This window comes from Gopherus evgoodei, chromosome 1 (genome assembly GCF_007399415.2).
Source record: "Gopherus evgoodei ecotype Sinaloan lineage chromosome 1, rGopEvg1_v1.p, whole genome shotgun sequence".
Taxonomy (NCBI): Eukaryota; Metazoa; Chordata; order Testudines; family Testudinidae; genus Gopherus; species Gopherus evgoodei.
Window position 1 is genome coordinate 52,385,798 of NC_044322.1, and position 27,392 is coordinate 52,413,189.

General features: G+C 40.8%; 2 protein-coding genes across 5 annotated transcripts in view; one reads left to right on the forward strand and one right to left on the reverse strand.

Annotated features, from left to right (window-relative positions):
* The window catches only part of LOC115652307 (serine/threonine-protein kinase Nek5-like), a 42,106-nt gene extending 23,254 nt beyond the window's left edge, over positions 1-18,852 (forward strand). Inside the window, exons 12-23 of the mRNA XM_030564191.1 lie at positions 1,514-1,707; positions 3,035-3,101; positions 3,447-3,566; positions 4,270-4,353; positions 4,456-4,560; positions 6,296-6,376; positions 8,554-8,619; positions 11,757-11,880; positions 12,099-12,230; positions 14,584-14,724; positions 16,237-16,351; positions 16,978-18,852. Of these exons, the coding sequence (XP_030420051.1) occupies positions 1,514-1,707; positions 3,035-3,101; positions 3,447-3,566; positions 4,270-4,353; positions 4,456-4,560; positions 6,296-6,376; positions 8,554-8,619; positions 11,757-11,880; positions 12,099-12,230; positions 14,584-14,724; positions 16,237-16,351; positions 16,978-17,230 (1,482 nt within the window). The 3' untranslated portion in view covers positions 17,231-18,852. The remainder of the gene's footprint in view (positions 1-1,513; positions 1,708-3,034; positions 3,102-3,446; positions 3,567-4,269; positions 4,354-4,455; positions 4,561-6,295; positions 6,377-8,553; positions 8,620-11,756; positions 11,881-12,098; positions 12,231-14,583; positions 14,725-16,236; positions 16,352-16,977) is intronic.
* Positions 18,853-18,966: 114 nt separating this feature from the next.
* On the reverse strand, positions 18,967-25,204 carry LOC115652311 (GDP-Man:Man(3)GlcNAc(2)-PP-Dol alpha-1,2-mannosyltransferase-like). 4 transcript variants are annotated; one of them, XR_004000600.1, is made up of 5 exons: positions 25,069-25,204; positions 22,863-23,096; positions 21,341-22,272; positions 21,021-21,113; positions 19,260-19,347 (listed from the first exon to the last, which is right to left on the reverse strand). XR_004000600.1 is itself a non-coding variant. In XM_030564206.1 (4 exons), the coding sequence occupies exons 1-4, from the start codon at positions 25,104-25,106 to the stop codon at positions 19,076-19,078; spliced, it is 1,476 nt and encodes a 491-aa protein (XP_030420066.1). In that variant the 5' UTR covers positions 25,107-25,149; the 3' UTR covers positions 18,967-19,075. The 4 variants fall into 4 exon arrangements, 2 of the variants coding, with proteins under 2 accessions (XP_030420066.1, XP_030420077.1); XR_004000601.1 differs by having other exon boundaries at positions 21,021-21,164; XM_030564206.1 differs by lacking the exon at positions 21,021-21,113 and having other exon boundaries at positions 18,967-19,347; positions 25,069-25,149.
* Between the last annotated feature and the right edge of the window lie 2,188 nt (positions 25,205-27,392).

A 27,392-nucleotide genomic window follows, 5' to 3' on the forward strand; every position in this document is an offset into this window, starting at 1 on the left:
GCCGCAGCTCTGTCTTCAGAACTGGGCTTCCAGCCAGCAGGTGCCGCTCTCCAACTGGTCAGCTCTGAAGGCAGCGCCGCCGCTAGCAACAGTGCAGAAGTAAGAGTAGCATTACCGTAGCCCTCCCACCCCCTACAATAACCTTTGTGATCCCCCCACAACTCCTTTTTGAGTCAGGACCCCTACAATTACAACACCATGAATTTTCATATTTAAATAGCTGAAATTATGAAACTTATGATTTTTAAAATCCTATGACTGTGAAATTGGTAGGGCCTGAAATATTATGTTAATATGTTGTATAACTATATAATACATTATTAACCTGATCCTGAATAAGTAACACTCAAACAACCTGGCTAAATATTCTGGCTTGCCAGTTGAGGACCCCTCCTTTTCTGAGTACGCTAGAAAAAGTGACCAATTTCTAAGTACAGTACCTATCCTCTTTCTGGCACTTCTCTTGTGTATGTACTTGTGTTTTTCCACTACAAGAACAATCCATATTTTACCATTCCACAATTCCATAGAAGAAGGCGGGGGCGGGTGTCACATTTCTCCAATAAAGTTCAATACAAAGTCTAACTGCTAATAATAACAAAATAAAATAATTTGTTCTGTTTAAAATGAAGCTCCTTTACCAGAGCATTAAGTAAGCCTGTCAGGGGATCTCTAGGAAGCTGATGTTTTGTCACGAGATTAATCTTTTTAAATAATTTTCTTCCCAAAACTGTCTAATTCCTGGATGAAAGCACTATAAGTGCAAATATGTTTCCCTTTCCCTGCAGCCTCCCTATTAGCAAAAATATGATGGATCTAAACTGGAGTCATATGCCATTTATACAGTAATGTATATATATTTTTTAAGTCTCTGAGCTATACAAATTGAAGGTGTATATCCCCTTTCTCAATTTCTTTGTCCAAATCCCTCTCCCATCTTTTCATCTGGGTTGTTTTCTTATCAGCATCTTTTTCTATCAAAATTGTATATATCTGAGAAATTAAACCTTCCTCCTGGGTAACTCCTGAAATATAGTTAAAGGTGTAGATAGAGCTGCCTCATATCCAAGTTTCATAATAAAGTGTGTCATAATAAGCCACCCCTGGAATTCATTCAGGGCTTCAGAGCAATGTGAGTAAAATTTATTACAGTGGCTCTAATGTATCTAGTTTATAGACATAAAGAACTATTGGCTGACTCACAATGAGGAGAGCTCCTGAATGAGGAGAGCTGAAGTAATGAGTAGACAGGAAAGGACTGCAGTAAGAAAAATGTGCCTCTGGAAGCCAGGAAGCCTCTAGATGAGGTGTGAAAAGGTATGGGGAAGTTGTCTAGGGTATAGTGTAGACAGCTAGTATTATCACCTAACTAAAAATGGGAAGTGGGAATGGAACTTGCCTTAAAAATGTGACCAGTGCAGAGGATGATAAGCTGGATGCTAGTTTTTATGTCTTGGGTTAAGAATGATCATTCATTACCTTTGAAATTTCAACCTGTTATATGTATTTTCAGCATTGGCGCTCCAGATTTAAGATGGCAGAAAGGCCAGAAGCTGCCAGAGTACATGGACATTATGGTCATTACTATGATAAACTTGACAACTTGCAGAAGAGACTTTATGTACAAGACGACCTTTCTCGCATCAACCAAAGAGTCGAGGAGTATTATAAACAGAAAGGACAAGTTGCACCACCCCCACCTGAGTGGTAAGCCTTTCCCTCAGTTTAATTACTGAAGAATCACCAATATCTTGACTCCTCAATTTTTCTGATCATGTAGCAATGTTGAGCTGTAGAAGCAGAGTCACCCATTCCATGTAATTCTTTTCCTGCTCAGGTTTTGATGTGGTTCTTATATTACATATGATTCAACAAGAAAAAATGAAATGTCCATTTCTATCTACCCAATTCAACCTAGAGATTCACTTCTGAATGTATTTTCATGACATTTGAAACAGTTAATTGTAGAAACTTGTCCTAGATTTCCGTTCAGCTCCCAGTCCAAATATTGTGGGAGAAATAAAACTACCCTTATCTGGACATGTGCTTTTTAAGAGCTATAGGCTGTTCTTCCGCTGTCTCCTGCCACCCCGACGTCAATTACTTAGAAGGCTCTAAACACAGCAGTACCAATATTGTTCTCTTGCCTGGAGATTGGGGTTCGGGTAGGCCACAGAGAGATTTCCTCCTGCAGAGCTTATACTATAGCTTCCATAGAAAGGTTCCTTTCTCCTGAACATTTATAAACTTCACAGCCTTCCTCATTCAGGCTCCACAGTGGGAAGCGTTCTCCTATTTCTGAGGCTGTCTGTCCAATGGGTTCAAGAAGCATTGCATAAGGTAGACCAGGTTAAGGATTCAGGGATGCCAGATGTAAATAGTGACTTGTTTGGGAAGCTGCAGTTAAGGTAGGCTAGGTTATAAGGTTTTGGTCAAGGAAGGCAGGGTTGGGGATATCTCAGTTAAGGGTGACTGAATTTAGGATACCTTGCTTAAGGATGGCTAAATTCAGGATGTTAAGGACAAACTAAGTTGAGTTTGGTTCTTTGAATGACAGTAGCATTCAGAAGACCTGATGCCAAATAACTGAGGACCAAGGAACTTACAAGTGACTGCTGATTGTTTTGCAACTAAAAAAAAAAAAAAATTCTATGAAAACCCCCTACTAATACAAAATGAGGGTGTTACAGGTACACGGAAGTTAGAAAATGCAACATTTAGGATGGAACATGGAACTTTAACTGTTGGTTCTTGTGTGAATGCATTACAAAAGAGTATTGTTTAATTTCTCAAACTTCAGAAGACTGGTATGAGTGGAGAGGGCAAGAGACAGAGGTCAAGTGAATATATGGTTACTCAATAGTACATTCTTTATACGTTTAGCACAGTATAGCTAGAATTCAGGAAGTAACTCCTGGTAAACAAATAAATTTCTGGGTGTGTGTGTATATATATAGGGAGCTTCCATGTTAGTATAATTTGCTGAAAGTTGTAAACAAAAATATCGTAGCTGAATGTCACTGTGTTCTGTCAGGCCTGCAGAGTATCTTCAAAGACGGCTCGAAGCCCAGCAGTACAAGATGAAAGTGGAAAAGCAGTTGGTATGTATAAACTGAATTATAGAATACAGTCACTAAAGTGGAAATGAGTGAAAGCCCAGGAGATGAACTTATGTCTTTCTCACAGCAAAATATAGCACTGACAAATAGGGAACTCTGCTGTAATGTTTTAATTGATTTACTCCACAATTTTTTTCTCAAGGTTTTACTTTTTATTGTAAGAAAAACCTCCTAATGCAAAATACCATTATACTATTTCTCCCTGAAATATGTACTGTACTTATGGCTCTTTTGATTGGGGTGTATGTGGGGGCGGGGAACTCAGAAGAGAAAAATCTCTAAATGGAAATTCCTTTGCTCTGGAAATGATCTTTTGCATATCAACAGGGACTGCGACCATCCTCTGCTGACCCACGTCACAACCAGATCCAGCCGCAGGAAGTGATGGAAGAGCAGCTCAAAGACCATCAGAGGGATCTGGCTAGAAGGAATGAAATGAAAGAAGAGGTAAAAGACATGTTCATCTTAGTTGGCCAGAGCCATTATATTATACTAATTGGCAATTATACTTTCCATTTGTGAAAAATGATACTCTTTGTCCTGTCCACAAGTAGAGTATTAGCTGGATTCGTATGCAGGTTGTATAGCACCATCACCACCTGGTAAGGTCCTGGTACAAGAAACTGATTTGAGTAGCCATATGAAAGAGCACAGTCCTGATTTTGATCTCACTTCCTTTGAAGTCAGTAGAATTATATTGTTGTAAAAACTGTGTGAGAGGAGAATGAGTCCCCATGTGCACAAACCAAAAGATATATTATTCTCTTAGTTTTTGTTCCCAGTTTCACCCTTCACTACCACATTTAGAGATGCTATTTACGCAATATATTGTTATCCATGGAGATTACTTATATTTTTTATATAAACTGTACTTGATTCTGTGATGCTTTTGTCTGATTGATAAAATAGTAATAATACTTACTGGTACTTCTGATATGGATACACAAAAATTACATGCTAATGTATTTAATTTATAATGAACTTACTTATTAAAACAAATGTAACTACATTAAGATATTAAGGTAGAATCAATATTACTATATATAGTTATACAGATAATTTGGATGTCCATGTATTATTTTTTCTTTAAAAATGTTGTTTCTAAGGGAAACTGCATGCACAATATTCTAAACCTGGTGCTGTTTAACAGGAATACCTGAAACAATTACAGAAAATTCGGCAACAGTACCACAGTGATGTAAAAGAACTTAGATTCAAAGCAGGAGCATTGCAGGTAACAACTCCCCCCCCTGCACAATTCCAGAAGCGATCATTTAAAGTCAATATCTAATTTACCCAGTAACTGAAACAAGCATTTTGTAAATACATCCTTTAGGAGAATCCACAAATAAAAGACAAAACCTATCTTGTGAAACATGGAAAAGCTGGGGGCCAGCCCGATCCAAAAGATACTCCTGGAAGAAGAGAACCACCAGTCCAGGTACCGACATTCTGTAATCGAGTTTGAACACATTACTGCAAAGTAACTAAAGTACAGTAGGTTAATGTGATCCTGCACACCTCTAGTCTATTTCTCTGAGAACTCTGAGAAGTAGTAGTCAAGGAAATAAGGAACACATGAAAAATAACTTAGATCCGATAGAGTCACTTTTTACTGCATGTGAGATTTTATGTCCCTATGTTCATTTTATGTCTAGCCTGAGAAGTTTCTCTCTTTTGGTCCTGATTTGTTCAGGTCAATATTGTTTCTCCTCAACTTTTACTGTGATGTATTTTTGCTTTATTTAAAGAAATCTGTTCCTTTTTTCATGCTTTAAAAGTGGCATGCAGTGGAATCCACTCACACGGGCAGATCTTCATGAGTGTGGATGGCTCCATGCAGAGCTAAGCAGGTTCAGTTTTGCTGTGGAGGAGCAAGACTTGCAGAGGCTGCACAGGGAGTAAGTTAGAGCCAAATTCCATTGGGACTTCTTGGCCAGGAAGAGACTTGGGAACAAGCTGAGAGGAGATGTAGGGCCAGAGGATCCCCTGTAGCATAGATCCTCCACTTGTTCCTCACCAAGGGCTGGCAAACCAACTCCAGCTCTTAGGAGGGACTAGCAGCTGAAGAGTGGCTCCATTCTCGTTTTTCCAGACCACAGAGACTTCTGCAGCAGCCAGCTAGCCCAGTTACTTGGACTGGGGAGAGGATTTGGCCTGACTATTTTGAGAGTTTGACTATTTCTTTTTATAGGATGGTTATCAGGGAGTTGCAACAGGGGAATTGGTGGAAAATAGACATGCACATTTTGGAATGGATGATGTCAGTGTGCTATGTAATTCTAAGGCGTGACTTGACCCCAGGTAGTTTATTTCTTTATACTAGAGAGTACAGAGTATATTGAGACCACTTGCATCTGGGACCTGATTCAGTGCCCTTTAAATCAAGGGCACAGCCAGTTTATGGGAAATCAGGATTAAAACAGCACAGAAACCCATTCTCCTAACATCTAATAGATGGCGCAGTGCAGCTGTGGACTAAGCACCTCCTTGACTTCAGCTGTGTTCATGGACTTGCTCCACGTATATGAGAGAGTTTTCTTATGCTTCACGTGTTAATTAAAATCCAAAAATTGTTTGGATATTTTATTACGAAGATGGTGATGCACCTGATGCCTTAGGATATTCTAATTTTCCTGTTTATTTGACAGGTAGCTATGTTGTGGCATTGGATGTAGGAAAATGAAGTGATATAATTAAATAACATTTTAAGTGCCATGATGAGACAAGATACTATGGAGGGCGATTAGTCTTTCCACAGTTAAGGTTGTACCCATATTTCCATTCTAAACTTGATTTTTCACTGACTCTCAAATTAGAACTAGATGAATCTGAAACTTCTTATACTGGTCCTGTGTCAGAGCAGGGGTTTGGTTTGTTGGGGGTAATCTGACAAAGTATTCTTTAAATATGGGAGTTTGAAAAATCAGAGGTTTGCACTTTTCAAAAAGTTTCCTAACTTTTTTTTTTTGCCAAGTTAGCTAACGTTGGCAGTTATTTGCTGTTCCATTCCAATTAGCAGTGAAGCAATCAGGAGAATACTCATAAAGAGCAATTAATATATGTACACCATAAACCATACACTTTATACATAGTCTATACATACTCTGGTTCTGAAGAGTGGATGTATAATTGTACTTTTTGAACTTTATGAGCATTTTATTTTTTTCTTCAAGGATATTGAAGAAAACTTAAAACATATCAGACTACAGAACTGGCAAGAGAGAAGAGTCCTGGAAAAGAAATGTAAAACAAAGGTAATTGACATCATTGCCCTATTTTGTTCTCCTTTATAGCTTTCCTCTGTTTGTCTCAGATGGTCCCACTATGCCATGATAGCACTAGAAAGCAGGTTGCATACAAGTCAACACCAGTGCTACTTTATGGATCCCTGGAGAAGAGTTTCTGTGGGAGCAAAGGATCATCAAGGAAAGTAGCATGGTAACACAGCCCTGCCCCCAACTTGATAGTGACTCCCATTAGATACTCTAGTGACAAGGTGGGTGAGGTAATATCTTTTATTGGACCAACTTCTCATGGTGAGAAAGACAACCTGAAGAAGAGCTCTATGTGGCTAGACAGCTTGTCTTTCTCACCAAGAGAAGTTGGTCCAGTTGAAGATACTACCTTACCTATCTTGTCTCTCTAATGTCCTGGGCCCAACACAGCTACAGCTACACTTTAGATACTCTACACAGTTATCATATCTCCTCTTAGTTATCTTTTTATCAAGGCATACTAGTACACTGCTACCCCGAAATAACGCTGTCCTCAGGAGCCAAAAAATCTTCCCGCTTTATATCGAACTCGCTTTGATCCACTGGAGTGTGCAGCCCGCCCCACCACCCCCCGGAGCACTGCTTTACCGTGTTATATCCAAATTCATCTTATATCAGGGTAGAGGTGTACTGTATAAAAATACTCCAGTTGAATTCAGGTTCAGTCAAAGTTAGGTCTGGCTATTAATCCATCAACATTTCCTTTGTAAGTCATTACCTCTTACAGTAGAACCTCAGAGTTATGGACACCTTGGAAATGGAGGTTGTCCATAACTCTGAAATGTTCATAACTCTGAACAAAGCACAATTTGGGCTCCAGAGCCAGCAGCTGATACTCCAGGCCAGGATTCAGCAGCACATGAATTTGCAGGCTTGTCCCCCTCTCTGCAAGGGTGTGTGTGAAAACAGCATGTCGCCCTCCCAGCCTAGGGAAGAGAGGTAAAAACAGCACATCCCCCTCCAGGTAGGGGTTTGTGTGTCTGTATGCACGTGTGTGTGTCCGTGTGCGCATGCACGCCTTGGGCTGGCAGCCCCAGCATCTTGCTATAAGTGACTGCCATGGGGGTATGGGTGGGGACAGGCAGCCCAGATGTGCCTAGGTCTACCTTTAAGATGCAATACGGGCACAATACAGTACTTGCTTTTTCTTTTTTTGGTCTCTGCTGCTGTCTGATTGGTTACTTCTGCTTTCACATGGTGTCTGGTTGACTAGTCAGTCCATAACTCTGGTGTTTGTATCTCTGAGGTTTTACCGTATCTCTCTACTGTTATTTGAATGATAGAAGCAGATGAAAATGTTAAATGAAAATTTACATGAGATGTCAGGAAACTTTTCTAACAATAATCTCAATTAGGCATTGGAATAAGGCTTCTAATGGAAGTTATTGCAGACCAGGCACAGCAAGTATTCAAAATTTGGACTGGACAGGATTCTTGAGAACCTACAACAGAGACCAGTTGTGTAACAGGGCCGCCGAGAGAGGGTTTGGGCCCTGGTGAAGAATTTTTTTTGGGCCCCCCAGCAAGGGCGGACCGGCTAAACAGGGCTGATGAAGCTGAGGAAGCCGGGCCCCCTTCTGGACCACCAGGCCCTGGTAATTTGTACCAGCTTTCCTCCCCCCGTCGGCCCTGTGTGTGTGTATAGCAAAGGGGGGGCACTAGATGGTTATTCAGTGTGGCTTTTCTTTAATTCTCTGACATTGCTGTCTTGTCATACAATCGTTTGCTGTCTGATACAATAATTATCAGATAATAACTATCTAAAAGATTGCTATCCCTCTTACGTTTATAGGGACATTGTCAATTTCAGTAAGGGTTTTTAAAATAGTTTTAAGTACTACTTCTTTCCTGAAACCACTGCTAATCTTTGTTGCTACATTTTTCAATTTTGAAACCTTTTTTCCCCTTCCCTGTTTCTGTGCAAAACTAACCATACTGAAACTGACTACACAGAAATTGCTGTCGAATAAACAAAGTGAACAAACAGGGAAATATTTTTTTTCTAATCTATTCAGGCATAGTTATCTTGTCACTTGTAATAACAATAGACAAACAGTTTTCATAGAAAAGTAATTTTTTAATTTGTAGTGCCCCTTTTAAGCTGAATAGATTTTAATGAGCTACTTTAATAAAGTATGTGAACGTCTTTTTTTTAGGGAGGAGTAAAATTTGAAATTAATTTAGATGCATGTGTTCCTGAGGAAGATACTGTGCAAGAAGAGGTATGTTGTAGCTATGTTAAAAACACATTTGCTTTAGTAGTCTGAAGATATGATAGCAGCTCCGTCATATAAGTTGTAACTAGGTTTCCATTATAATCCTCTTCCTTCTCCCTTTGTTATAATGAAAACATTCCACTTGATATTGCACAGGTATGATCATCTGCCAGAGGAAGATTTTTGGAGGGGGAAATTTGATGGTGATTGGATAAAGCATTAATCAGAAATAGGGCTGTCAAGCGATTAAAAAAATTAATCGTGAAGAATCGTGATTAAAAAGATGAATCACAATGAGTCGCACTGTTAAAGGATAGAAAACCATTTATTTAAATATTTGGGATGTTTTCTACATTTTCAAATATATTGATTTCAAATACCACACAGAATAGAAAGTGTACAGTGGTCACGTTATATTATTTTTTATTACAAATATTTGCATAGTAAAAAACAAAAGAAACAGTATTGTTCAGTTCATCTAATACAAGTACTGTAGTGCAGTCTCTTTATCATGAAAGTTGAACTTACAAATGTAGAATTATGTACAAAAAAAATAACTGCACTCAAATGCCTGTTCTCACAAATGCCGGTGACATTGTAAATAAGAAGCAGGCAGCATTTTGTCCTGTAAATGTAAACAAACTTGTTTGTCTTAGCAATTGGCTGAACAATAAATAGGATGTGGAGGTTCTCAAGTTTTACATTGTTTTGCTTTCTGAGTGCAGTTATGTAACAAAAAAAAATCGACATTTGCAAGTTGCACTTTCTCAATAAAGATATTGTACTACAGTACTTGTATGAGGTGAATTGAAAAATACTATCTCTTTATCATTTTTACAGTGCAAATATTTGTATTAAAAATAATATAAAGTGAGCACTATACACCTTGTACTCTGTGTTGTAATTGAAATCAATATATTTGAAAGTGTAGAAAGACATCCAAAATATTTAATAAATTTCAATTGGTATTCTGTTGTTTAACTGGTACAAGTAATTGCAGTTAATTTTTTTAATCGGTATTAATTTTTTGAGTTAATCGCATGAGTTAACTGCAATTAATTGACAGCCCTAATCAGAAACAAAAGGATGAAAGCCCAGAGTAATTTTACTTTTGTAAAAGTTTTTTGGGGAATATCGTATCTCAAAAGTGATTTAGTCTGCAATCTCCAAATTTGGCTTATAAATTACTTTAATAAACTGCCTTTGAGTATTTCTGAAACATGTCAGTGGCTGCTTTTGGACCTACTAGCTACAGTTGTTTTGAATTGGTGGTTGTTCCATAGAATTCAAAAGTCCATAGCATTTCTGGAGAACTATGTACTGTATATAACCTCTGTGGCCTCAGTTGTCTGTGCAGCTTATAAATTGCACAGAATCAAAGAGGATCACTAGGGCCAAGAGCCTCTCTTGTCTTATAGAGTTATAAACTACATATGTGGTCCTGGTTATTCTCTCTGACTTTGCTACATTTTCAAGCTCTGCAGACCAGAGGGTTCCTGCAGAGTTTATAAGTTCAACAGTACCACAGAACTGGTAATACAGTGCAGTGTGTAGAAACTTTCATAGAAATAGGGCTGCAGTCAGAACTTCTGCCTAATATAATTCCTTACTGGAGCCTTTAAAGTTACTATGTATGCCATGGTTCAGACACCTCATCTTCACTTACTGGGAATTAAGCTTCTCAGGCAAAACATCCTGTTGTTCCCTAATCATGCCGACTTACTACTTTAATTTCTAAGCCTATTGAGTTTGCAAAGAAACTGATTTTTATACCCTTTTTTGTGGGATGCTGAGCTGGCTTATAAATAAACATATGATAATAAGGCCGATCTTCATTCTTCTACCGAAATAACTTGTTCAAAGAATTTAAAAGTAAAAGTTGGGCCTGAGTCACTGCTGCATTACTCCTGTGTTATGCCAGGATAGCTCCATTTAGATTTCAATGGGCAGGGAGTGAGGAATATCAATCACCTAATGCGGTTCAACAAGGATAAGTGCAGAGTCCTGCACTTAGGACGGCAGAATCCAATGCACTGCTACAGGGTGGGGACTGTCTGGCTAAGCAGCAATTCTGCTGAAAAGAACCTGGAGATTACAGTGGATGAGAAGCTGAATATGAGTCAGCAGTGTGCCCTTGTTGCCAAGAAGGCTAACGGCATATTGGGCTGCATTAGTAGGAGCATTGCCAGCAGATCGAGGGAAGTGATTATTCCCCTCTATTTGGCACTGGTGAGGCCACATCTGGAATACTGCGTCTGGTTTTGGACTCCCCACTACAGAAAGGATGTGGACAAATTGGAGAGGGTCCAGTAGGGGGCAACAAAAATGAGGAGGAGGCTGGGGCACATGACTTATGAGGAGAGGCTGAGGGAACTTATTTAGTCTGCAGGAGAAAAGAGTGAGGAGGGATTTGATAGCAGGCTTCAAATACTTGAAGGAGGGTTCCAAAGAGGATGGAGCTAGGCTGTTCTCAGTGGTGGCAGATGACCGAACAAGAAACAATAATCTGAAGTTGCAGTGGGGGAGGTCTAGGTTGGATATTAGAAAAAACTATTTCACTAGATGGGTGGTGAAACACTGGAATGGGTTACATAGGGAGGGTGGGATCTCCATCCTTAGAGGTTTTTAAGGCCTGGCTTGACAAAGCCCTGTCTGGGATGATTTAGTTGGGGTTGGTCTTGCTTTGAGCAGGTGGTTGGACTAGATGACCTCCAGAGGTCTCTTCCAACCCTAATCTTCTATGATTCTAAGCACAAAGCAGAAATAATACAACAGTGAATCAGACACTTTTGGAAGAAATCGAAATGACACTTTAGAAGATCTATAGAGAGTGATGTGGTTATGTGTTTTAAAAACCCTAACATCTGAAAGTAGAACTCCTTTTCAAAATAACACACACTATTTATTAGGCACCAATCTACCAACCTGTCTTCCTACATGTTTGGAAAGCCTCTTGCAAACCAGTGTTTTACAAATAATCATGTGTATTCTGAAACTCCTGCTGCATTATCACTTTTCATGTTCTGTCACTGTTTCAATCTGCCTCTCCACCTGAAAACATTTGAAAAAATCAATAAAAACGGGAATTAAGTGACTGCCTAATGTTTATGTTCTGTTTCTTACTAAAATCTGTTTTGTTTCAGGAACTAGATAAACTTAATGAGACGTTAACTTTTGAGGATGGTGAGAATCTTAAGGAGAAATGGATGAAGATCTATGAAGATCACACACAAAAAACTTTGGAAGAACTATGCTCTCCGGAAGGAGGTATTACTTAGGGAAGCACAGGGCAAGTGAATATATTGACCGTGGAAATTAATTAGTAGTTACGCTCACTTAATTCAGTCAGTGACTCCTATCATAGCATCTGATGGATCCTTGTTTACAGGATTTGTTTCCAATATATGTCAGAGTAAGCATTAGAATCACAGTAAAATTTGTTTGAAGGGCATTGAAATATTTATTTGTTCTTTTCTTTCTCTTAGAGGCTGGCAATATAGATAATGCCATGGAAATCAGAAAACAATGGCAAGCTGGAGCCCCCCAGACTCTCCTGGATTTTCTAGCTGAGGCAGATGTCACATCTGTCTGCCCTACAATGGCTGGAAGTGAACTTGGTATGAATTTGGTGTTTTTTACTGTGTGTGGACAAAGACCAACTTACTCCGGCCAGACTGGTTATAGACATTTAAACAATAGTGTTTTGATTTGGGAGTTTCACAATAGACTATTCATGAGATCTGTTGTGCTGTTATTACAGGAGTTTGTCATGGTAATTGAGGTTATCACATATATTCAACCAAAGGATGTAGTAATAATTTGCCATTTGTTCTAATGTGTGTAAAATGGGGATAATGCTACTTTCCATCTTTTGTAAAGTGCATTGAAATCTACTGATGAAAAGCACTATATAAGAAGTTGGTGTTATCATCATCAATCATAATGAGTGCTTAACTAGTGCTTTATGATATGAGCTAGACTGTGGCTTGCCCTGCATGCGTGTACAGGGTGGGAAAAGGTGCAAGAAGCTATCTCCCACCTTGCAAATGTGCACAAGGAATAACCACAGTCTTGGGCCTTGTGTTCCTGGAACCCAGGGAAGTCTATCAGCAACAGCACCCAAGAGTGGGATGGGGACGGAATCATGGTCCTCCTCCTGTTTCCGCATTGACACACAGAAATATGCTGTCACGTGGCAGAGAGTCCTTTGCACCATTCCAAAGGGTGGTGGTTGTTGTGGTCGATCTTTTCAGAGGAGGCTGCTCTGACACCAGTTCTCTCTCTGTGTCAACTCTGCCATGGGTGCCTGGACTCAGCAAGACTGTCTGCAGGGACTGCCACTGGGAAAGACAGAAGGTGGCCCTACGGCCTTAGTTTTCACAATGATCTCCAGAATTGCAAGCACAATTAAAAACAGGTTTTTTAAAAAATGCAGTTGTGGGTGCAATTTAATCATATTTAATTGTGGGTGAAAAACTGCACAGCAACAGTGGCTGTTGGGCTGAGGCCCAGCTAAAACCTGGCCTAAATATTTTCTGGGGATGGGGATGGGGGACGCAGCTCCATATCAGCACACTGAGGGTTTTCCTCTTCCTTTAATTGTAAAGAATCAACATTATAGCCATCATTCTCTCAGCAGAAGGGAACATCAGGGAACTGCCCTGAGAGCTTTGTTAATCCATAGTTGTCCAGAGGCTGGTATTTACTGTTGTGGACAAGAATATCTGCGCTACTCTGAGACTAAACCTTCGTTCGGTGTATTATGCATGAGCTATATTATTTATATCTAATTTTGACTGTAAGCTTGTTCTGGCAGGCTCCTCTGTGTGTACAGGGCCAAACTACACTATGGCACTCAAATAACAGCGAGCTATGTTTTTCCCCCAGAAACACTCACAAGAAGGCAAAGATAGGAGCAGTCTGTTAGGACTTGCAAACCTTCTGCCTTCTCTCCTCCAGAGGCAGGGATTAGTGACAGGGGAAATGGAGCTCAGGGATCTACAAAAGAAGAACAGCACCAGCCTGTAGCTCCTTGTCTATTCCAGGGGAAGACCAGCACTACACTACGTCCTGGCTTCACTTCCCCTCCACATGCGGGTTTCTTAGTGGAGACCCTCCAAAGGATTTGTACACATGCCTACAACTGGCATGGAAAGGCTTCCATGAGGCTCAGGGATTGGCGCTAAACCATGTTTGCTCTTCTCCCCCTTACGTGGGTTTAAGGACCACACCATCCCTCTTTCATTCCACTTTTGATGGTATATGTCAGGGACACCTCCCGTGAAGTTTTCTCAGCCCGTAATGGACTATGAGAAAGAGATCAGGAATTAGTCAATGGAGTTGCACCTCCTTACACAAGGTCTGAATTGTAGAAGGCTATTTTGCTTTAATGAAAATGTAATTATTCTTGTAGAAAGCAACAAAGAGCCTTGTGGCACCTTATAGACTAACAGGTGTATTGGAGCATGAGCTTTCGTGGGTGAATACCCACTTCGTCAGATGAATGACAAAGTGGGTATTCACCCACGAAAGCTTATGCTCTAATAGGTCTGTTAGTCTATAAGGTGCCACAGGACTCTGTTGCTTTTTACAGATCCAGACTAACATGGCTACCCCTCTGTCCTCACTATAAAGTATCTCTACAAGAATAGTATCAAAGTGTTTAATCTTGTTATTTTTGAGTATTAGAAACAATGGTGTTACCTGATCATTAGAAAATTTGGTGGCAAATACTCCAAAAGTAGGCCTTCCTTGCAATACCAGTCAGAACAAATACTGCAGATAAAGCAGTCTGCTTGGAGAAGGAAAATCCCAAAGGAAAGCAATTAGCTACTTAAGGAGCCAAAGAAATGAGAAACTTCACTATAAAAATGAAAATCTTTTTAAGTTGGCAAGGGAACATGGCAATAATGCCAAGTCACATTCACGTTTTATCACATGCAGCGACTTGATGCTCCTCCTATTTCCTAGCTGGCCAGGTGGTTGTCGTGCCTGAAGAAACACCAGAAAACAGGAAACAATGGAAACAAGAAGCACCTGGGACACTGCTGAGTATCTTAGCGAAAGCAGAACTGTCTAATGACTCCTTCACCTGGACTGAAGAGGAATCTGGTAGGATATTTGTTACTGCAAATTATAGGATAAGTCCTCTGAAGAATTTTACTAAATATTTTGATGATGAAAATGGAAATAAGATATTAAGAATGGAGAGAGACATAAGATGTCCAACATCTCCAGAGGGAGTTTTTCTTTGATTAAAATGTTCTTATTGTAGCTAGCATAGGACCTGTGAAATAAAAATATTTTAATCACTTGGCAAACTATTAAGACCAAAGAGAAGGGTTCAGTCATTTAGTAGATGGTTAGTATTTTAGAGCTAGGGGGATCCAGATGGTATTATAACTGCCACTGAATTTTTGCAGCTTACTAACTTCACAAAGCCAGCACATTTTTTCTATCCAGCATTATTTTGAAATTATCATCAGTTTCACTTTGTCAGGGGACAAGAACGGGAATTCAGCTGTTCTTACTTTAGAGAAAGCTATCTCTGGCAATGAACATTTTTTCAAAACACTTTCCCAAGACATAAGAAAATCTTCTGTATATTATTAGTAGCTGCACTGTTTTTGGATACATCAACATAAATTGCTATAGCTCTTCTACAGGATATAGCATATGATGGCATAAGCACAACTGACTTTGAACATGGTACAATTCCACATATAGGACATCAACATTGAGCCCTAATCAGTTAGGTTGCAGCATACCGTTAAGGTGATGGTTTTTAAAAAGAAAAAACCCAACACAAAGTTACAATGCATGTTGCCAAAAAGGAAGTGTAAAACAATTTTCATAACGTAATTAGTGCAATTGGAAAGGAGTATGTTTTGCACGCTCCAATGCAAATTAACTGAACGTGGAATTAGATACAGGCCTTTAAAACCAATTCAATTGCATGTGTTAAACACTAGCATATTGAATGGATTACAGGGAAAATTCTTTCACTTGAAGTTGCACAATCAACACTCCCTAGCTAACTAACATACATGCGCTCTCTCAGCATGTCAGGCTATTTAAAAAACTACCCCATCCTGACAATATTATTCTCTCCTCATAGATATACTTCTTTTAAGAAATTTGAACCAGGCTAAAACCTCACTACCCATATTCAACAAGCCATAGAGGGAGTGCTGTACTAGGATCACAGACTTTTAGCTGATCTATCTTTTAGCAATTAAGTCTAATAAACCAGACTTAAGACCCAATTCTGCCACCTTTGCTCACATTAAATACCTTGCTACCCAAATAGTCACATTCATTCCAGATGGATTATTTGCAGAATAAGGCCCTTAAGCAATACCAGGGCAATTTTTAAAAATTCAGTCTTCTCTGAACTTTCAGATCTGCATTGCCCTCCCACCCACTAGGTTTTGTGCTGGAAAGTAAACATGATTAGGGAGCTATGACTATCTAAATATTTCTATGAACAGCAACAATGGCCATCAGTGAAGTTTGGTGTTTGCATTGTTGTGATTTGAACAAAATCCATTCCAAGAATTTCTGTAGTGGTTTTAGATATTTTTGGTACACTTACCAGGTATTTTTTCCCCTCCCACTCTCCAGAGGGGACATTATCACCCTGGCTGCCAAAAGAGAATAAGGATGATAATGCAGAAACAGGCTCCACTATCGATACCGATGAAAACAGACTTGAGCCAAGATCTGATGATGATGACACGTAAGTCACTGATATGGATAATGTAACTTAAGTCAAGTTACTCCAGAAGAGGAAAAAGCTATGAATGGACAGATTCCTTCTCATAGGAAAACTGGCCCAGCAGGCTAAGTTGCTTTAAAAAAAATTCCTTTGTCCCTTTAGACTTTTCACAGTGTAATTAAACAGAGAAAGTTGTTAGCAGCCAAACTGGATTTTAGATCTTGTTAAACTACAGAATTAGGTCAACTTAAATTAGTTCATGAACATGCCAATACTAATGCTTTCTACACCATTAGTATAGACAAATGCAGATACAGCAATGATAACATTGGCTGTCTCCGCATCACTTAAGTTGTAGTTTTAGTGGAGCTTAACAGGACAGAGGAATGGAGACAGGAAAATATTTAAATTTCATACCCAGCTTTTATTGCCTGTTAGGTTCACTCCCTCTGGGGCACCTGGTATTGGCCACTGTCGGTAAACAAATACTGGGCTAGATGGACCTTTGGTCTGACTTGGTATGGCCGTTCTTATACTTCTCACAAAACAATTTTTTTTAAATGAAGACCTTATGGGCTTTGAGACCAGGACAGCTAATAATGGTGACACATTTTATTAACATCCATTTTCTTTGTTTAAACATGTAGGAACTTTGAAGAATCTGAAGATGAATTGAGGGATGAGCTGGTGGAATCACTAGAAAAAGTGGTAACTTCTCTGGCAGAGGAAGACAGAGAGGTGCCAATCCAGTCAGCAAACAAAGACAAACCAGAAGGAGAGAGAGAAAGCTTAGCTAGTAAAATACCTGGGAAACCTGATGAGGTTTTAGACAATAACACTGATCCACTTACTGCTGACACATGTAATGGAGAAGGCAGGCAGGAAGCAGCAATCAGCTAAAATAGGAGGTTGACTGTTGCTTCAAGACTTTCCTAAGTTGCTGGAAGATAGAGCCATAGCAGGGCCAATATTTTAAAAACAGGTGTCTAAAGTTAAGTTTCTCAATCCATATTTAGGCACCTGAAGAAGTGCTGAGCACTCATTTGAAACAAGTGGGAGCTGCTTGACATGCTGCTCTTTCAACATTCAGGCTACTTATTCAAGTGGCTAAAATTAATCCCTTTTAAAAAAAATCTCTGGCCAAAATGAAAAGCAAACTCAGCTCCTGCTAATATCTTTACTCATCTACACTGCCTCTCTCTCCATCCAGTCTTTAGTACGTTCCTGACTTTGTGCTTTTCTCTGTTCCCTATGTCAGAAGTGCACTCTTCCAGTTATACACCTACTCCCCTACCTCTCTTCCCCCAAATCCGTCTGTTTGGTGAAGCTTTCCAGTCATATGTTGTCCTGTACCGCTTGTAGCTCCTTCTAGTAAGCCATTAAGAGACAGGAACCCATAAGTTTGACTTGCACAGCTCTTATTTTATAATTAATAATAGCAGCAAAGTTTACTAGTACCACTGGGATGTTATGTACCTGAATTTCTAATTAGAAGTGCTATTATGCAAAAAAATGACAGCTGGAAGAGGATAAAACATGGTAAGGAGTCATTCCAGCTGTCCTCTCAAATTTTAGATGTAAGCTGTCTGGATATTATTTAAATGGAAGGAACACAATAATAAAACTGTTTGATTTCAGTAGTTCTTTCCTTTCTCTTACTAGCTTTTTTACTTTGCTAAAATATAAAAAAAGCCTATAGTAGACCATAGCAAACCAACCATTTTTGTTAAAAGCAGAAGTCTATTGCTGTAGTGTTTTAACCATTAGACTACAGTGTTTCAATGTTACCCGAAGCAGTAGTTTAAAGTCCAAATTTGTGAGCCACTGGAATAGGCTCTGTCTGATCAAGTTTTCAATTTTCTTTAAAATATTAAAAAAAAAAAAAAAAAAAGGCACGAGAAAACAAGTTATCCTTCTAAGAGGAAGAAGATATGGTTAATACAAGGGATAGCTGCAAATAGTTAAACCTCTGCTCCTGCTTTTTTTTAAAAGCACTGTAGGATTAAACCTTAGTGAACCCTATAGCTAAGGCTGCAAAATAGTGTTTGTTTATTCTGATTTGAGACAGATGTCTGAAAAATTTGCATTAGGGAATGCAAGCAAAGAAACTGTAAACTTAACTTTTCTTTTACATTGTGAAAGGAGAGTACCTAATATAAATAGTTAGATTTATGTAATATTTCAGGAAGGATTTGGTAATATTAAGGTTTGCATCATAAATACAAAGCAGCATTAATCATGGCCATCTGTACTCAAAGAACAAGCAAAGCCTTCATTGGAAACTTCAGAATAGTCTTTTAACCCTGGAGATAAGTTTTTTGGCTTTAGCATCTGACTCTTATCAAAATCAGCAAAGTGTTTATCTTTAAAAACTGAATCCCTCCACTGTAGCATGCCACTCAATCTGTTTTCCCTGCCTGTTGTTTTAAGGCAAGAAGTCTTCCAAAAGAAAAAAACCACTTTAAAATAACCTAAATATGAGGAGTTTCCACATGCAGCTCTACTACACATGAGAAAACATTAAGAATTTAGAAACTTTAGCAGTGCCCTGTAAGTCCATTGGAAAAAAGTTAATTTTCATGGAATGGGGTTTCCTCCCCTCCCTAATAAAAATTGTTTAATGCGCAGAGCTGATGTCCCATTAGAAGTATAGGGCTTTTTATTGCACCATGATAGCATAGATTAAAAAAATATTTACAAGTGACATATGTATAAAAAGTTATTATCCACGTACACAAATGACATTTATTTAAATAACGGCTCCACAGACAATAGGAACGCCCCTTCAAACTCTTGGTCAGCAAATCTGTTCACAGACTGGCGAGCATTTTGTCTGATTTCCAGCCTCTTTTCAGGAGACAAAGAAAGGATCTGAGCCATGGTCTCAGAATAATCGTCCTCATTTTCTGCTAGAAATCCTGTAATATGTCCTTCATAGGGTACCACGATATCTAGTTTGGGGCCACCAGAATTGTGAGCCAGAATAATTGTGCCAGCTGCCATACATTCAACTATTCCTGGAAAGATACAAAAAACATGTTAAGAATACAGTTCTCATATGTACATAGAACTGGTTGAGCTTTTTCAGTGGAAGTGTTTTTTCAAAATAGACACTTTAGAACCATTTTTTCCCAAAATGTTTCACATTTTTCATTGAAAAACCTACACCAAAATTTTCATCTTTTTGTGTGCAACTAAAAAATGAAGATTTCAGCTGATTGGATAAAAATAAAAACTTTCAGTGAAAACTGCTTGCTCACTCAGCCTTTTTTGGGGGGATACTGGAAAACCAGTTTTCTATGTTTTTCCTATCTGAACCCTGAAAAGTTTTATAGAAAAATTAGTTTTTAAAAAAATGTTGTCATCAAAATTTGGGGGCGGCGAAGGGGGAAGACCATCTCTACTTATGGATTCAACAACACTTAAAACTGTAGGGAAAAGACATACAGTGCTAGAACTCTAAACTTGTATTAGGTGCTGTTTTATCATTTAATTTCTTAGCATCAGACTCTGACATCTGAGTTCAAGCTCAGTATGAAAAGAGTAGCAGGTATATAACAAAAGAAAATCTGTTTGTGCTATCCAGAGGCTTTAGCCATATCTATCAAGTTACAGCCAACTCATATTGTAACATTGGATTTCTAGGTTGAGATTTTTAGTATATTTCACTAGTCTGATTTGTATAATAGACACAATATGACTTGAATAAAAAGCTACATATTGAAAAGAGCAGAAGTGGACAGAATGAAGATGCACTGAACTAGGTACACTGCTAACCCCAGGGATCAGCAACAACCGAAAATCAAAAGGCTAAAACACCTTCGAATACTAAACGAGTGCTGGAATTGAATAGTACATAGCATTTGTATTCGACCCCCATAGATTATACAACAACCCTCAAAAGACAGCATTCTGATTAATGCCTTGCTGCTGCTTTGTTGCAATTCTGACATTTTAAATGCTGTTAGCTCAAAAATTGCCATAGGTAGAAAATAATGCTGGAACTATATTCTAAAGCTTGGAATCCTGTTTTCTAAAGATAAAAGCCCTGGAAGGTGAGCTGCTAAATCATACTGGAATTCAGGGCCATAATCTGAGTAGGGTGTCTATATGCTATTCTGGCAAAAAGTGAAGTCTTTGGGGAGAGGATGGGTGTGGAAATGAGCAAAATTATAATTGCGGATTTAGAAGTCCAATATCTTATGACCTGGCAGGACTAGAATTCCTTGAGGGACCATTACAAAAATGTACTGGTATTGAAGGTACGTCTAAGCACTGAGCCTAGACCAGAACACAGAAGAAAACATTTTTGATCACTGCACAATCGTAAGAGAAATCAGCAAATTATGTTACAATTGACACTGTTGCCAATATTTATCCCCTTATCGCAGCAAGATAGGAGCAAGACTGAAAAGTCTCACCAGTTTTAGTAAAGGGAAAAAATCCAATAGGAAGTAACAGGAAATGGGAAAAAAAAAGTCAATAATGGAAGACAACAAAAAGATTCTCACATATGGAAACAAAGTAGATATTGTGTTTAAAAAAAGAAGGGCTTGGGGGAGGTGAGAAGCAAGAGTAGGCAAAGAAAGAGAATGAAGAAAGTAATAGAAAAGCCATCAAGATGCTATATAGGAGGAAAATTCTATCAGCTAGAGTATGCTTCTGAACTGACTGAACAGGCTTTACTTACATCATGGTCCTGTACAGCGTAAGTCACTTCGGTTGTTACTTTTGTTAACTGTAGTTTAGTAATGGCTGATTATTTGGCTGTGGCTTCAGCAAGCTGAAATTGATGTAATCAGTCCATCTATTAGGATGCAAAGTTTGTCTCATCCTGCACGCATACCAGAGAGGTATGGTCAGTCTTATACCCCATTCCACAAATAGGAAAAGTAAGCAAGTCCTTATTTCTGTACCTCATTCATGTTCATAAAGCAAGCTTCCCTCCCCACCCCTCCCTCAGCTGAATTCAGAGCCTTAAGGTGCTTAAGGTCAAGGAAAAGTACTCACCAATTCCGAAGTGCTCATTCCACATGGTGTGCAGACCGATAATTGCATCTGCCAGGTACTGTTTTAGCTCCTCAAATGGAATGTTTACTTTGAACTCCACCTTTTTGTCAACGCCTAGCTCTTCACAAAGCTTTTTAAGTCTGTTTACACGCTGCTCATCTTGTTGATTACGACAGCCTCCAATCAGGATGAGCTTTGGCAACGACTGCTGCCCCAGAGCTGTCTTTTCCAGGAATTTTGCAAAGGCTCTGATTTGCAAAGGATGGTCCTTCTCAGGCCTAAACTGTCCTAGAGAGACAATGGAATATTCTGTGGTGCTCTTTTCTTCATGTAATGGAATATCCAGGAATGTCTGAACATCACAAGGGGGATACACAACACTTGTACAAGCGCCAGCTCTCCAGAGGGAAAGGATGTGATTTAGGGTCCATGAAGAATTAACCATAATGACATCACTGCGAGAACCAACCAATCCGTATACAAAAGCAAACAAATAGTAATAGACAAGTTTGAGTTTGCTGAGAAGGGGATTCCTTGTAATGAAGGCTGCATTGTTAAATCTGGCATTCTGACTCCTAACCATAGAAAGCATGTCAGTGCTGATAGTTGGATAATGAACATAACACCCAACACGGCAACCTCCTAAGTACTTAAACAGAGGCAATGTGAAGGCATAACCCATTGAGTCAATGTAAACATCAGGAACACACTTCATAAGAGCTTCCCAACCAAGAAACACAGACCCTAAACTTTGACCCAGCAAAGTGAAGTGAGGGTAAAGAGAGGCCTCCACAAGGTAACGTTTTACTAGGAACACAAACTTCACAGGATGAGTTAATTTGATGTTGAATCTTCTGAAAGCACTTTCTACGATCTGTTCTCCACTGACATCTTTATCGCCAGTATAGACAACATATATTGCATCTTTGTACCTGAAAGAGTACAATAAAGAAGAATTTCACAAATCTTTTTCTATCACAATTTGTCACAATTTATGCAACAAACTTATTTCCATCTCAAAATTACCAGAAGTGAGAACAAACTTTTAGCCTTGGTCTTAAACATGTTGGCCTTACACAATACTGGTTTTGGTTTAACTGAACCAGATTTTTAATTTTTTTTTTTTAACCAAAATTTCTGGAACCTTAAGATTCTTTGATCTACAAAAACGTGGGGCTGTTTTTTGGCTAATTAGAAGAACCCATGTTGTTATTTAGTAGAATTCAACTTGCAGGGCAGGATATTCCCACTCAGAAGACGAAATTTCAAGACTGCAGAACTGGTCCTTCTACTGCAAACCAAAAGTAAAAAGGAGGAAGAGTGTAGTGTAGACTAATGCATGTGTCAAAAGGGTAAAGAGGTTTTAGATGTAGGGTTTGAATGCCTCAGGAAACTGTTTGGATTAGATGTGGTCTACTTAAATATATGGGCTGCCAAAAACTGCATAGATAATACCATAAAAAGTATCAGGAAAAATCAAACTGCAGTATAAACTTGCACTTTGCTAAGCGCATGCACTTACTTTTTCTGCAGTGCTCTTATGGCACACCACAAGACTCTCTCCCCTCCACCACCTGCATTGCAATATGGATGGAAAAATGCAACAACCAATTGACGTTTCCCATCTTTTCCTGTTGAGGCCAACTGATTTTTCCTTTGTTGTAGCCACAGCCGTATTCCCCACAGCAGTACAACCAAACAGAGACATAAAGCTCCACTTAGAAACAATCCAGGGATGAACAATGAGCACAGCAACCTGGAACAAGCAGGGAAAATTAAATTCAAACATCATTTGTACAAAATAATATATGGAAAAAAATGAATTAAACAGTAAATACTATATATATTTCCTAGGCAGTTTCTCAGATTATTCGCTCTCAGGGATATCGGCACCTTGTTTTAACAGCTAGCTTATTACTGGCTTGCTTTCAAACCTCTGCTTGGAAGACTGCAATAGAAAAGAAGGTTACAATAAGCTTATGGAGGTGATTTAAAATTATAATAAAGTAAAAATTCCAAAATATAGCTATCTCTGGCATGACTCCTATAGAATACTGCTAACAGACACTGACTGGGCAGGTGGTGAGTTGACAGCTGTTTACTACATGATAGCAATAAAGGAAGCAGGTTATTTCATCCTTCCCTTCCTCCTCACCTGTTTGTCTCATCCATCTATTCCAGCTTCTCATAACCACTGTAAACTCTTTGGGGAAGGGACTTTTTTTTGGGAGGACGGAGGGAGGGAAAGGAATATACAGTGCCTTGATCTTTGATTGATGATCCTATACATTACAGCAAGTGATTTTCTGTTTTATTAACAGTAAATTAAGCATCCCAGCACCTACACAGTAAATCAGTGTAATCCCATTTTGCGGATGGGAAAACTAAGGTACAGAAGTATTAAGTGATTTGTTTAAAGTCTCACAAATGGGTGGCAAGGCTAAGGACAAAAACTAGGAGTCTATACTCCCTATTTTTTTGCTTTAGCCACCTCTGTATGGTCCTTCTGAGCAAGTAGAAGGCACAGAGTCATCAAGATGCCACACCTAGACTACAGCACAAGAGACTTGGGGTAAAATTTTTAAAAATGGCTAAGTGACTTGGGAACCTAAGTTCCATTTTGAGAGGTGACTTGGGCACTGAGGAGCACTAGGCCTAATCTGCAGTACAATGTAAAAAGTCAGCATAACTACACCACTCAGAGCTGTGAACAATGTCATGCACTGGGAGATGTAGTTAGACACAGCTGGGGCATTGGAAGAATTCTTCCACTCACCTAGCCGCTAGCTCTCGGAGAGGATTTCCTGCAGCCATGGAAGAACGCCTCCTGTTGCTGTAGTGTCTGCACTTAAGGGTTGCCACCTGTCCAGGTTTTGGCTTCTGTGTCTAGGTGCAATTTAGGGTTGCTAGGTGCCTGATTTTTAACTGGAAAGTCCAGTGGAAATGGGGACCTTACAATGCCCAGTCAGATGTACTGACTGGACACCAGAAGTCGTAGGGTGACCAGATGCCCTGATTTTATAGGGACAGTCCCGATTTTTGGGTCTTTTTCTTACATAGGCTCCTATTACCCCCCACCGCCATCCCGATTTTTCACACTTGCTGTCTGGTCACCCTAAGTCCAGCTACTGCAGCGCTGGGGGGAGGATCCAGGTAATTAATCCATGCCAGCCCCTGCTAAGTCACGGCTTCATCCTACCTGCAGGCTGCAGCAGCTCCCATCCCCACCCCGAAGCACAGGAAGCCCAGCTGGGAGGGGAGGGAGCAAAGCATTGAGGGCGGGGCGGGGTCTCAGGAGTCCCGTTACCAGTAATCAGAAAGGGGACAACACTCTGCACAAAGCTGGGCCGCTGCAGCGCTTCCAGTGCAGCCGTAGCCTGCGTCTCACTGACAGTCCCCAGGCCGTGAGCGCCTGCGGGACGCAGGAGCCTTTCCAAGGGCGCCCCGGGGTGTGACAGAGACTGAGGGAGGAGCAGCCGGAGTGAGCCAAGAGCCTGCCCGCGGGAGGAGCGAACAGCGCTCGAGAGGAAGAGCCGGAGGGCGCCCGCAGCCAAGGCCACGTCCGCGCCGCGCTCCGGCCCCAGCCCGTGGCACGAGCGCGCGGGGCCGGGGAGCGGCGGACACAGAGGGCGGGGAGGACGCGAGCGGGAGGGTAACGGCAGCGCGGAGGCGGGGAAACAATTTTCTTTCCCGCCCCCAACAAACCCCGGAGCCGAGGCGCCGCTCACCTGACTAGCGAGCACAGACAGAAACCTCCCGCCGCCATCTTGGACAACGCCGCGTAACCTCTCACCCCGGAAGCGATCGCGCCGCTGGAGGCGCGGCCTGGCTATTCCTCCTTCCTCATTGGCTCCCGCTGGGAGAACCCGTCTACAAAGAGGGGCGGGGCTGGGACTAGAGGGAGGGGTCCGGTCTGTATGGGGGTGGAGCCAGAGAGTGGGTGTCTCGGGGAGGGGCGTGGTCCCTAGTGGGCGGGGCTTGGGGCGTGCACGTGAGGGAGGAGGCCCGTGCTCCTGGCTTTGCACTGAGGAGCAGGTAAGTAACATCCTCGCCCCTTCCCCTGCGGGTGACTGGCGCTGCTGCTCTCTCATTTGGGGCAGCTTACAGCTCCCTTGCCCCACGGTGCCTGCAGGGTGGCTGGAGCTCTGGTGACTGGGCTGGGGTGTTTGAGTAACCTACTGAGTTGACCTCAGGTAGCCCATATGCCACACCCACCTCAAAAAGCACTTTGTGTTGAAAGAACAAGGGATACTTGTGGCACCTTAGAGGCTAACAAATGTATTTGGATACTCACACTCACACTCTCTCTCTCTCTCTCTCTCTCAAAAACCAGTTGGAGAACCCCTCAACCTCTCTGGTCACTCAATTACAGACCTAAAAGTTGCAATTCTTCAAGAAGAAAAACTTCAAAAATAGACTCCAATGAGAAATTGCAGAACTGGAATTAATTTGCAAACTGGACACCATTAAATTAGGCTTGAATAAAGACTAGGGGTGGATGGGTCATTATACAAAGTAAAAACTAGTTCCCCATGCTAATTTTCCCCCTACTGTTACTCACACCTTCTTGTCAACTGTTTGAAGTGGGCCATCCTGATTATCACTACAAAAGTTTTTTTTCCCCTGCTGATACTAGCCCACCTTAACTGATTAGTCTCATTAGAGTTGGTATGGCAACACTCATTTTTTCCATGTTCTCTGTGTATATATATCTTCCTACTGTATTTTCCACTGCGTGCATCTGATGAAGTGGGTTTTAGCCCATGAAAGCTTATGCCTAAATAAATTTGTTAGTCTCTAAAGTGCCACAAGTACTCCTTGTTCTTCTTGCTGATACAGACTAACACAGCTACCACTCTCAAACTTCTTGTTGAGTTAGTGACTATTCCTACTAGGCCACACTGCTTTCCCCCTGCCCTTCTTAGCAGGGCCGGCTTTAGGACATGTGGGTCCTGATTCAAAAGAGCTGCTGCCGCCGAAGACAGCAACAGCGATTGAGCCGCCACCGAAGATAGTGGTGGCAATTCGGCGGCAGCTCAATCGGTTGCCGTTGTTCCCGGCGGCACTTTGGCGGAGGGTCCTTCCTCGGCAGCACTTGTCCTCCGGGGCCTTACCTTGCGGGGCCCCTGTTCCAGACACTGCAGGGCCCTCTTAGGCATGGGGCCCGATTCATGGGAATCGGCCAAAAGCCGGCCCTGCTCCCCAGGAGGGATGTTTCCCCCTGAGGGTGGGTGCAAAGGAGGAGAAATTTGTTGCATGTGGGTGAAGTAAGATACAGGAATTTGTCTCCTAACCCCCAGCTGCCTGCTCCCAGGGCACTACATGATGGTTAAATCCCATCTGGGCTGCAAAGGTTATGTGCAGTGACAGAGAGACATGTCCACTGCAAGTGGTGGAGGGGCACATGAACTTCAAGGGTAGGGCTCTGCTAGGAAAAAGGGTATAGTTTGAATTTGAAGTAGTTAATGCATGGGAACTAACACAAGGGAAAATCCTGTGCCTTTGTAAAAACCTTTTTGGCAGTGAAGACATAGCCAAGGCAAAGGCAGATTGTAGTTTTAACACAAGTTAGCTGGTTAAGGTAAAGTGGAAAGCCTAAATTTCTGCTGACTCGTGTTAAGTCAATGTACTGCTTTGCCTTAACTAGGATTTTACCCTTGTTACTACTTATCGGCTAACAAGAACTCACTATTTTTCTTAGTGAGGATAAGGCAAGAGGATGGTGGGTGGTGTAGCCTGGGCCACGGACCATGCTGTGTAACTTCACGTTACTTCCGACACCATTGAGTAAGGATATGGCTACATTTGGAATTTCAAAGCGCTGCCCTGGCAGCGCTGCGGGAGCGCTGCTGCGGGAGTGTTGCCGCGGCAGCACTTTGAAGTGTGAGTGTAGTCGGAGTGGCAGCGCTGGGAGAGAGCTCTCCCAGCGCTGCATGTAAACCACATCCCTTACGGGTGTAGCATGCAGCGCTGGGAGCCGTGCTCCCAGCGCTGCTGCCCTAATTACAATGACACTTTACAGCGCTGTATCTTGCAGCGCTCAGGGGGGTGT

Excerpts from the sequence above, each read along its gene's own strand:
- LOC115652311 (XM_030564206.1), bottom strand. The coding sequence starts at position 25,106 with ATGGCGGCGGGAGGTTTCTGTCTGTGCTCGCTAGTCAG. Across the intron at positions 23,097-25,068 it reads TGTCTGTGCTCGCTAGTCAG|GTTGCTGTGCTCATTGTTCA; the intron begins GTGAGCGGCGCC and ends TGCTTGTTCCAG. Across the intron at positions 22,273-22,862 it reads ATAAGAGCACTGCAGAAAAA|GTACAAAGATGCAATATATG; the intron begins GTAAGTGCATGC and ends GTACTCTTTCAG.